Source organism: Marmota flaviventris, chromosome 7, assembly GCF_047511675.1.
Source record: "Marmota flaviventris isolate mMarFla1 chromosome 7, mMarFla1.hap1, whole genome shotgun sequence".
In the NCBI taxonomy this organism is placed as follows: Eukaryota; Metazoa; Chordata; class Mammalia; order Rodentia; family Sciuridae; genus Marmota; species Marmota flaviventris.
In genome coordinates, this window is record NC_092504.1 from 1806686 (window position 1) to 1818756 (window position 12071).

The 12071-nt window shown below is 49.5% G+C and overlaps 1 protein-coding gene across 1 annotated transcript in view; it reads right to left on the bottom strand.

The window, feature by feature from the left end:
* Positions 1-961: 961 nt before the first annotated feature.
* The window catches only part of Letm1 (leucine zipper and EF-hand containing transmembrane protein 1), a 36266-nt gene continuing 25156 nt past the window's right edge, over positions 962-12071 (bottom strand). The window contains exons 11-14 of the mRNA XM_027940283.3: positions 7488-7622; positions 5730-5917; positions 4795-4933; positions 962-3771 (exon numbers count right to left, since the gene is read on the bottom strand). Coding sequence (XP_027796084.1) covers positions 3622-3771; positions 4795-4933; positions 5730-5917; positions 7488-7622 — 612 coding nt within the window. The 3' untranslated portion in view covers positions 962-3621. The remainder of the gene's footprint in view (positions 3772-4794; positions 4934-5729; positions 5918-7487; positions 7623-12071) is intronic.

Sequence of the window (12071 nt, forward strand, 5' to 3'; positions counted from 1 at the left end):
CTGCTGATGAAAGCTATGCCTTCTGAACATGGCTGGTGGCCCCTGCGGTTGCAAGATTTTCTCAGGCCAATGCTGGGAACAGGAAGGCTCCCAGCACTGCAGGCAGCCCTGTGGCTGTCCATTTCCCAGGGCTGGGGTGGATCTCGGGTTCCCAGGGCCATCAGCTAGAATTCTTGGCTAATGAGCCTCCCCAGAAGGCTGGGAGGTCACTGTGTTCTGCATGAAGGTCCTGTTCTTAGTGTCACCTTACGCACATGAAGCACATTCTTTTCTCAGGAACCCCTGCCTGCCACCCACTGCTGGCCCTCACCTTGTTTGGGTCACTGTCTTTGCTGCAGTTGACGCCCTCTGTGCTGGCTGCTTGCCCCTTAGGTTGATGTCCACCAGCAAACACAGCCCATCCCAGCCCCAGAACAGGCACTTCTTGAATCCTAGTGCCCTGTTGTGGTCCCTGGACTTGGGATGATTCATAATGGTGTACAAATAGGCTCCGGCCCAGGCTTTGTCCCTGGACAACTCTCCTGAGGTGCGCAAGGCTGTCCAGCTCAGGCTGTGTCCCAGGACACAGACCCCAGGGCCAAGGGGTCTAGGGAGGCCCCCAGCAGTGGACCCAAGTGTAAATGCTGAGATAGGCTGGTGCCCTTGAGCTCGGGGTGGGGTGCCGAGACCTTCCTCCAGCCAGGCCACCCCAGGGCAGGGATCTAAAGATGGGGCTGCAGTGTGAAGACAGCCCCTACCTTCCTGGGGATCCCCTTGGGTAGGGTTGGGCCCCTTGATCCTCCTGGAGCACCCCTCGCAATGGTCCAGCCCTCACCCACTCAGGATACCAGGACCACCAGTCTCAGCCAGGAACAATCTGGGTACAGGGTGCCTTGGCTCTCAGGACTCCCTGAGGTCTGTGGGTTGGGGAAGGCTTCCTTAGGCAGCGAGTTCACCAACCTAGACAAACCAGCCCACAGCAGACAATCATCAAGTGGCACTTTATTATATCATTTCATCACATCGAATGGTGTCTGAAACATCACCACATAACCTGTCAGTGTCATAGGACAAGGGGACATGGGTCTCAGAGGTCCCACAAAGAAGAGGCCTGAATCCAGGGCCTCAAAGGACACAGCCTCAAAGGACAAAGGCTCCTCTGGAATCTTGAGTGTTGGGCCCACAGTGCCGTCATGAAGGCAGACACTTAAGACGGCTGAGTTTCCATCTGACTTATGTCAAATGGTTCAGAAATATTACAGGAGCACAGCCTTGATGTTTTAATAAAATAAAAATACCATTTCTACAAAAAGTGTTTACACAGAGTCCCGGCTGGGGGCCCATGGGACCCTGAAAGGATGACAGAGAACTTGCTCCCCCATTACGTTCCCAGGAGGAACCACCCTGCTGGCCAGGGGCACAATAAGAACCACCTGGGGGCTGCTTTTCAGAAATTACACGTTTAAAAAGCTACACTGTGATATTTCAATGGCCTCCGGATGCCACACACTGGTTCCCAGTGCCTGCATGAGAAGTGGGTGTGTAGGGCGTGAGGAGGGCGCATCGAACTGCTGTGCTGGGAACTCTGCTTCACAGGCATGGACACCCCAGCTTCAAGAAACACAGGAAGGTGGAGTGCTCAGGTGCAGGGCAGGCACAACCTGTGGACAGCTAGACACAGCCACCATGGCAGGTCCTCATCGTACAAGGCCCTGGCTTCTGGATCCATCATTCCTTACAACCACACCCAGACACCGACTTGGCTACAATAAATAAGATTCCGTACAACAAAACACATCCAGAATGGCATTGGGGATAGGGCCTGCAAACACCACATGTGCACCCACCAGAACCTCCCACCCATACGTGTGCCACCATGCAGGTCCGAATGGCACCTGGAGGCGCGCCCACATCCCAAGGCGCTGCTTGACCAGGGAGGGCAGACTCCAGAGCAGAGGGGATGACAATACTGGCAAAGCCACGCAGGACGAGGATACAGCTGATGGGCCCATAGTGCTGCTCACAGGAAAGACGTCCCTCCTGTGGGGCACATTTGGCAACCAGAGCTTGTCCTCAAAAGGAAGGACACTGACAGCTCAGAGGCTGCTGGAGTGTGGGCAGGTGACTCATAAAGATCACTCCAAGGCTAAAACACTCCCTTCTCCAACGCCTGAAAACAAGCCCTTCAGAGCCCCATGGCTTCTGACTGTGTCTCCAGGTGAGACTGTACAACTGGATTCCTATTCTGTCAAGTTTCTTCTTTAAAGGCCAAGGAAAAAGCCAAGTAACTGAGAAACTGACATCTCCGAGTGCTGCAACCCCCTCCCTGGCTAGCTTGGCTTCATGGGTCCTATGTCTGGAGCCCTCCAGAAGGGCACTCTTGCTGGCAACACACAGCCTCAAAGGACAAGTGCAGCTGTTGGGGGAGCAGGAAGGTGGAGAGGCCACAGGACACCCAGCTCTGGCCTGCCCACATGGAACTGTCCCCGACAGGGCCACCAAGTGTGAAGAGGCTGCTGGCCACCAGAGCCCTGGAGACACCACCCCGCCCCTAAGTACATGGGGGGCACACTGCAAGCCCCTCAAGATGCCACTGCTCACTCACATGACCACCTTCATAGGACTTGGTGGGGCCATGTAAAGGCTGAAGGGCAGAGACCATCTGGGTGCCCTGGCCCAGGAGGCCAGCTGTGGGCGATGGCCCCTCCAGCCACGTCCTCCAGTGGGCAGGGTTTGTTCCACAAGGGAAGCCATCAAGGGCCCCACATGTGCTCCCAGAGAACCTGCTCCAGCCAGGCTGTGGTGAAGGCCTAACCCTTGGACCCCAACAGTGTGGCAATCACCTAGCAAATGATTCCTTCTCAAGGGCTGCACTGGTGTGTCTCCCCCGCAGTTCATTCTGGATGTTACTCCTGAGTCAGACTCTCAAGTGCAGAGATCCTGTACTAGTCAGTTAAGGACGGGGAAGACCGAAGGTGAATCAAGAGCGAGCTCAGGAAACACACCCCAGGATCCACTCAAGACATGGACACTACTGTCAGGAGAGGTGCTACTTCCAGAGGCCACTGAAGTCACAGACGCTTCTGTCGAGAAGAGTCACACAAAGATGACTTTGAAAATGCGGGAACAGACGATCTATTTACACAGATTTTTAGGAATCAAAGTTCACAGACCAGCTGAAGGATCTTCAGAGCTGAGGAGGGCTGTGCTCGTGTCTGATTCTTGCCCAGCACCTCGGAAAACATGAGGTGCACCTGCCCAGTTCCACTTGGGCGTTGGGAGTCCACGTGGTCCTCACTTTCAGGGAACAGAGAGCACAGGTCAGGCCCTGAGATGGCACAGGCACGTGCAGGGAGGCACCCCTGCTGCGACTGTCGGTGGCCTCTGTGGGGCCACTGAGTACTACACTAGGTGAGTCCAGACACAACTCCCTGGAGGCTCCCAGATTGCAGACTGACTTAATCTTCATGGAATGATGAAAATTAAAAATTACTTGATTACAGAAGTTTCTGATTTATTCCAGACAAAATATTAGATCTGCCACTAAGATCACCTCAAAGCAATCACTCTCACATCATCCCACCGCAGCGGTGCGGGAGGAAGAGGACGCCCACGGGGCTGTGCGTGAGCTGGGCACCTCCCTTAGTTCTTCACCTCTGCAGCCTCCTTCTCAGCCTTGCCCTTGGCCTTCTCCTTCTCTTCCACCTTCTCCTCCTTCTCCAGCACGGCCACAATCTCAGCCACCTGGCTAGTGGAGATGTGGACATCTTCTTTATCCACCAGCTCGATAACCTGTGCACAAGAGAGGGCTCAGAGGGGCTGCCTGCTCTTGCACAGCACGGGTGGGAGCACCCCTGCTCTAGGCCATCTTCTGGTTTGGAACCTACTTGCTGCACAGCATGCCAGGGCCCCAGAGCACCAGGGTTCCCCGGGGAGCCAGAGAGCAGAGCAAGGCTGCTGGCATCAAGCCCTGCCCTGGCCAGCGAGGCCCCACCACACTGCTGGGGGCCTGCCCTGCATGGGGCTTCCCCAGGACACAGGGTGCTAGGTTGGGGCACATGCCCCTCTGCTCTGAAGACTGAGGAGGGAAGGAGGGACGGTGCTTAGCATGTAAGTCTGACAGTGCCTTGCTTTTAAATGGAAGTAAAAGAAACTCGGCAATGTCTATGGTTATGTTTGAAAAATCACTATCTTGCCGGGTGCACCAGGACCATGAAGGCAGTGTTTTTTCAGAAGCAGAAATGATTAAGTCTCACCCCTCAGATGAGAACCCAGACTTCCCATCCAGGTCTCCAGGGCTGACCTGGGGCCCACCTGTTGTCACCTCTCAGGCCTCAGGCAACCCCAGCCGGGTGTACTCAGCCCCACTACCCTGTTTGCCACAGGTGCAAGCTCCACACTGTGGCTGGAGCAAGAAAGGCAGACACTGCCAGCCTGGAATGTGGCTGGTGTCCTTCTCTAGGATTAGCTCCTGGCTGCCCCATGCACCAAAGCCCAGCCAGGCCCAGGGTGCCACAGGCACGGCAGGTGGCCTGCTCTAAAGGGGCCTTCTCAATACCCTCTCCTGGACCTGGACGCTGCTACCTGTCAGAGCCAGCCAAGTCACGGTCATGACAGGCGACCTCAGGGCCTTCAGGAGGGTCCATCTTGCTGTTTCATCAGCACTTTCTACCTCTGGCAACTCACTTCCTATGCCAAGGCCTGAGGGACCCCACCTCCTGACAGCCCCCAAAAGCAGCCCCTCCCTGGACTTGTGGACGTTGGAGCAGAAGAGCAGCCAGCCAGCCTCCCCGATTCAGTCCCACTGAGACCCACCTTGACGAGGTCATCGATGTTGACCTTGCCATCCTTGTTTTCATCCAGTGCTGAGGCCAAGCTCACCAGCTTGCTTTCTGGAATGTGCTTGATTTGCTTCATGGCGCTGATGAGCTCAGTGACGCTGACAACATTCTCCCTGGGAAGCACAGCCTGCATGTGGCAACCATCTTGCCCGGCCCTTGGAACCTCACAGCCACACCCAGCTCCAACTCTTAGCCCTGACTCTGATGGCCACGTGTGAATTGGCGGACAGGAAAGACCTCTGATAGTGAGACTCCTCACACCCTGCCAAGAGCCCCACCCTTTCCTTGGGGTGCATGACCCTGGGGTGCATGCCTGGAACAGGACCACTGGGTCCTTGGGCCCCTGTCTGCCACAAGGACAAAAGGTTGATGAGCCTCTGGGTTCGGGGATGTGTCCCAGCTACCAGCCTGCTGCATCGCAGGGTCTGTGGTCTAGATGGTAGCAAGACACACACACAAGCACAGCTGCGGCTGCGGGAATCTGGAATACACTGTGGTACAAGGCAGACAGCCCCATGATGGCATCCCTTGAGTGTGGGGGTCAGGGAGAGGGAGGAGGCAGGAGAGAGCTTGACTGGGCAAACAGGAACCAAATGGGGCTGAGGCTGGACTATGAAGGGTAATGCTGGGGAGGGCAGTAGGGGGACTTTAGCAGGGAGGTAACAAACAGGTAAAGGAGTAAGCTACCCAGGTGAAACAGCATCAGAATGTAAAAACTCAGGTGTGAAAGAAAAAACTATGAGCAAAGATGCCCCCAGAGTGGACCCCAGCTCCCAGGTGATATCAGGCAGAGCCAAGATGTACACTCTGGAGTCAGAAAGGATAGAGCACAGATCATGGCAAAGTGCCTGTCAGCTGCAGGCTTGGCCTCCCTGGGCCCAGAAGCCTCTTCTGTTCATGCCCACTTACCCCACAGCTGAGCCCTGGGCAGGGCCCAGCTTGCCGGCCTGCTGACCCGTCTCCAGCTGTGCAATCAGGCCATCGATCTGCCCAATCATCTGCTGCACGCGCTTTGTTAGTCTCTTGCTGGCTTTAGATTCTTCCACTAATTTTTCTTCACCGGTCTTAGAAAGCTCCTTCTTAATCTCTTGCAAGTCCTAAAAAAATTATTTGCAGTTATAAAGTCTATCTTTAAGGCCGGTGGGGGCGGGAGCTGGGCACGATGGTGACGCCTGTGCGGTCCAGGCAACTCAGTAGGCTGAGGGAGGAGGGTTATAAGTTCCAGGGCAGGCCCAGCAACTTAGTGAGGTCTTATCTCAAAACATTAAAAGGGCTGGAAAGTAGCTCAGTGGTAAAATACCCCTGGGTTAAAATCAGTACAAAATAAATAAAAAAGTGGGGATCTTATATTAAATTTAACTTGAAAAAGTTATTAAACCCATTCATTTGGGCTAGGGGTGTAGGTCCATGGTAGAGCACCTGCCTAGCAACTGTGAGACAACGAATTTGATCCCTAGCACTGAAAAAATAAATACTAACTCCTCCAAAAATGCATTCATTCCAACAACAGAAAGTTTCAAAATCTTATTCCTTCCTACCAATCAAATAATTTTTTTTTTTTTTTTTTAAAAACCAGGGATTGAACTCAGGGGCACTCAATCACTGAGCCACATCCCTACCCCGATGTTATATTTTTTAAATTTAGAGACAGGGTCTCACTGAGTAAGTTGGTTAGCGCCTCATTTTTGATGAGGCTGGGATTTTGCACTTGCAATCTTCCTGCCTCAGCCTCCTGAGCCGCTGGGATTACAGGAGTGTGCCACCGCATCTGGCTGGTTCTTATTTTTTGAAACTCATCTTCCTTCATATTTGCTGAAGAATAAAGAAATGAAGCATTGAGGAAACTTAAGTGTTTCCCCCTGAAATTCTAATTCAGTGCCCCCCAAGGAGGGACAGGAGCGAAGAGGAGTGGGAACAAGACACCATCTCACCCAGTGACAGATGCATGGTTCCCATGGAGAAGCCCCCCAGAGGGACGATGCTCCCAAATGGCAAATTGGTTTTTACTAATCTCCAAACTTGTTACCTTTCCCAATGAAGCTGTGAAAATAATTCTTTTACATCAGATTAGAAAGTAATATCTATAAACCAATCACTAGTTGATGAAGGATGTTGCTCGGTGGTAGAGCACTTGGTAGCCTTGAGTTTGATCCCTAGCACCATAAAAGGAAGAGGGAAAAAGAACCACCATCTAAGAAAAGAAAACCGTCAACTGGGTGCCGGGTGCACACCTGTGATCCCAGCAACACAAGGCCAGAGTGTCTGTCTCAAAAATACAAAATAAAAAGAGGTCTGGGGATGTGGCTCAGTGGTAGAGCACCCTGGGCTCCACTCTCTTTGGGGGGAGTTGTGAATGAAATTACGGTTCTGCCTGTCGAGGGGCCAAGTGGCCATGTGACACCTTCATGTTCAGACTTGGCAAGGCTACATTCACGCAGACAGTGGCCCCTACAGCAGCCGTGGAAAAGCTCTGGAATAAAACTGATTTTTAGTTTGGGTTTCTCTCCAGATTCCCTCTGAAATTTCCCTTATCACATCTTTGACAGATATCATTAAATCTTTTGGCTGATAAAGCTATTATTTCAGTCTCAGCCTTAGCAGCAAACACTACCCACCCCTGATGTCACCAGGGAGCAGCTGCCCCGCCCGCCCACCCATCCTGTCCACCTCATTGTAGTCCTGGACGTCCTCCTTCAGCAGCTCCAGCTCCTCCTTTTCCTTGGTCAGAGAGGACTTCTGCTCCTGCAGCTTGGAGCAAGCGTCACTGAGGACATCAATTTCTTCCTGAGTTATTTCCTCTTCCTAGGAAAAAAGCAAAACAGGTTTAAGTGAAGGGACACAGTGGCTCCTCTGTGGGGAGTTTGCACCTTATGGGCCAGTACCTGGGGTAGTCTCAACTGAGATGGAGCCCAGGTGGGGCTACACTGGCCTGAGCGTGTCATCAGGCACATTCAGCGTGACCCATACATGTACCTATGAAGCGCACACCACTGGACAGTGAACATGCTGGTCAGCCTAATACTGGCTGGCCTCCCCAGGACTTCAATCCTCCTCATGCCCAATAAGTCAGCCTATATCTCCAGGGTTTTATATAAGAGCAGTCGCCAGCACATCCTCCTCTCTGACTCGTTCTGAGTCATCATGTGGTGTCAGTGTGCTTTTAACCCGAGCAGCTAGACCAAAGCTTGTTAGTGTACTGACCTACTGAGAGACATGTGCTTTGTTTCCTAAGCTTAGTGATTACAAATAAAGCTGCTCTGAACGCTCAGGTTCAGGCTCCTGTGGGAAAATGCCTAGGAATGGAAAGGCTGGTAATTGGTGTGGTGTAGGTTTGTCTTTTTAGGAAACTATCAAAGTAGTTTCCAAAGTGGTACAACTCCTCCACATCCTCACCAACACAGGATTGGGACAGGCCAGTTTTGTCTTCCCCCACACTGCTGGAGATGGAACCCAGGGCCTCTGCTTTCTGGGCAAATTGTCTACCACTGAGCTCCATCCCCAACCAGTCTGACTCCAACTCTGGTTGTGCTAATAGGGGTGTGGTGGCATCTCAATGTGCTTCTCCTTTCACTGGTGGTGAATGAAGCACTTCAGGTGCTTAACTGGCTAGCTGCATGTCTTCTTTGGTCAAGTGTCTTCAAATCTTTTGCCCACTTCTGAAATAAAATTATTTGTTTTTTATATATTCTAGAAACAAGTCCTTGTCAGGTAAATGTTTTACAAATATCTCACACTGTCCATGGCTGATCTTTTCACTTTCTTAAGTATTTCTTGAAGCAAAAGTCTCCAATATTGATAGATAAATATATTGATTTTTTTTCTCACCTTTATCATATTTTTTTGTTGTACTTTTATCTACTGGTAAATCTAATATCACTAAAATATTCTCCCATGTTTCCTTCGTGGAGTTTTTATAATCCTTTCTAATTTTTATACACTGTGTGAGTTATATAAGGGTCAAGGGTCAATTTTTTGCATATGGCTATCTACTGTTCCAGCACAATTTGCTGAAAGATTTCCCTTTCCCTACTACACCATCTTGGCACCTTTGTAGAAAACCTACTGACCCTGTCTGTCTAGGTGCTTACTTCTTTTCCATTGGGCCTATCTCTTTACCCGCAACATCACACCTTTTCATGTGTGGTGGTGCTGGGGAGGGAACCTGCGGCTTCATGCATGCTAGCAGGTGTGCTCCCACTGAGCCACAGGCTGGCCCCACCACACCTCTTGATAACTGAGGCTTTAGTAAGTCTTGGTGTTAGGGGATAATTATAGATGAGTGGGAATACACGGTTAAGGTTAAGGGGACAATTATATGTGAGTGGGAATACAAGGTTAATACAAGTCAGCCCACTGTGCTGACCTCCCACGTACTCTCTTTTCTATGAAGCAATTTACCTGCAGCCCTGCCTGGCCGAAATGAACAAGCTATGTCACATTTCTCAGCAAACTACATGTTAACTGCAAGAGAAATGCAGGCCCAAAATAATGTTGATAAGAGGAACCCAAGTTTTCCCAAAGGGGAAGATTTTGTGACCAAAACTTGAAACTGGGAGATAAGAGTAGTTTCTCCTAACCACAAAATCTATAAGAATGTATGGTTAAGGGCTGGGGTTGTAGCTCAGAGGCAGAGTGCTAGCCTAGCATGCCTGAGGCACTGGGTTCGATCCTCAGCACCACATAAAAATAAAGGTATTGTGTTCACCTATAACTAAAAAATAAACGTTTAAAAAAAAATATATATATATATGGTTAAGAATCCAGTTAAAGGGCTGGGGCTGTACCTCAGTGGTAGAGTGCTTGCCTAGCACATGTGAGATAATGGGTTCAATAGCACTACACAAAATAAACAAATAAAACAATAAAGGCATTCTGTTTATCTACAACTACCAAAAAAAAAAAAAAAAATCCAATTAGGGTCGAGTAGTGGCTCAGTGGTAGAGCACTTGCCAAGCATGTGTGAGGCACTGGGTTCAATTCTCAGTACAGAATACAAATAAAAAAGAATCCAATTAGAACCAGTCAGCTTGGGCCAAGGTAACCTAGAGGTGCCATGACAGTGGGTACTTGAGAGTCTGATGTCATCCTGCTATCAGTCAAAAGTGGGACTCTTTGGCAACATCCCTGGGATCCCAATAAATCTCATACACTGGAGTGTATGAGAGGTATGCTACCTCTCTCCTCTCTGAGACACTCACTCTCTCCCTTCAGAGTGTCTCTTTTCCCTCTTCTTATCCCTTCAATAAACTCAGAGTAACTCCTGCTCATCTGAGTGACTTGTCTGAAATCTTTCTGACTTGATCGTGAAAACTGGGGATTCTGTTTCTCAGAAGGCCCCAGCTCTGTAACACTGGGATCTAGTAGATAGATGTTCCTCTTACTTTTGCTATTTCACAAGGATGTCTTAGGTATTTTAGATCCTTTGACTCTCTCCATAAATTTAGAAAAGTTTGTCAACTTCAATAGAAGGTTCTGCATGTTTTTTTTAAAATATTTTTTTAGTTGTCAATAGACCTTTATTTTATTTATATACAGTGCTGAAGACTCAAACCCAGTGCCTCACACATGCTAGGCAAGCGTTCTACCAATGAGCCCTAGCCGTCTGCTGTGTTTTGATGGTCTGGAGGAATTTCCAAAACAGCTGAAGGAGGATCTGCATCTCAGCAACACTGAGTCTAGTGTCGCATCTCCCTAGTTCTGTCCCAGCCGTTTCTATTTTATTTTGAGATAGGGTCTCACTATGTGGCCCAGGATGGCTTTGAACTTGCAACCCTCCTGTCTCAGGCTCAGGTAGCTGGGATCACCGATCTGGCCACCATGCCTGGCCCCAACTATCTGGTTATAATGTGCTTTCCTTCCCTAATGCCCTGGCTACAATACTGAGGAGGAGCGTGAAGGGCAGCAGTCCTGGCAATGCCCCAGTGCTGGGGAGTTGCTGGTGGCAGATGTGCAGTGGCATCCCTCTCCTCCTGCTCGGCATCTATTGATCACACTGCATGCTGACGAGCATTCTTGAAGAGGCCTGACAGAATCATAATATGATTAAAGACTGCTTATCTTATTAAAACATTAAGCCAATCTGTATTCCCTGGGCACATTCCATGTGGCCACAATCCCTTCTGTAGAATAATTGCATTTGATTTGCTAAACACTTTGTTAAGAATTATATTTTGCTAAGAATTTCTGCATCTATGTTCATAAAAGACAGCAGCCTATAATTTTTCTTACATGATTCTGGTTTGATACAAGGTGATGCTTCATGACATGACTTGGGGAATGTTCCCTATTCTGTCAAAAGTTCCTCAGCACTGGGACCATCTGTTTCTTTTTTGGGTACTGAAAATTGAACTCAGGGGCACTGGACCACTGAGCTACATCCTCAGCCCTATTTTGTATTTTATTTAGAGACAGGGTCTCATTGAGTTGCTTAGTGCCTCACTTTTGCTAAGGATGGCTTTGAACTCGTGATCTTCCTGACCCAGGTTCCCAAGCCACTGGGATTACAGATGTGTGCCACTGTGCCTGCCTGATTTTGATGCACTAGTGACCCCTGTGAAGCCATGCGGGCCTGGGGGGGTCCTTTGGGGAAAGAGTTTCAACTATAGGCTCATGTCCTCCCTGGTCTTGGGGCTGCTCAGGCCATCAATCTCATCAACAATGGCACTTGGCAACCATAGGCTGTACCAGTCCATGGGGGCTGGGCACTCTTCAAAATTTTTTAAAATTAAAAAAAAAAAAAAAAAAAAAAAAGGTTTTTTTTAGTTGTAGATGGACATAATACCTTTATTTTATGTATGTATTTGTATGTAGTGCTGAGGATTGAACCCGGTGCCTCACATGTGCTAGGCAAATGCTGTACCACTGCTATACCAGTCCAAAAGTCTGGGTTTCTAAGACATTCTTGATGATTCTTCATATGTTAGTTCTGTTAGTTCTCCTGAGATTTCTTTCTTTTTTTTGGTGGTGCTGGGGATTGAACCCAGGACCTTGTGCATGTGAGGCATCTCCTGAGATTTCTAAACTTCCTTATAGCCTAGTCTTTTTTTTTTTTTAATATTTATTTTTTTAGGTGTAGATGGACACAACACAATGCCTTTATTTTTATGTGATGCTGAGAATTGAACCCAGGTCCTGCCCGTGCTAGGCGAGCACTCTACTGCTGAGCCACAAACCCAGCCCCTAGCCTAGTCTTTAACCCGTTGAAAACAGGATTCATGTGTTCTATGAGGCCAGCCTTGTCTTGCCCTATTT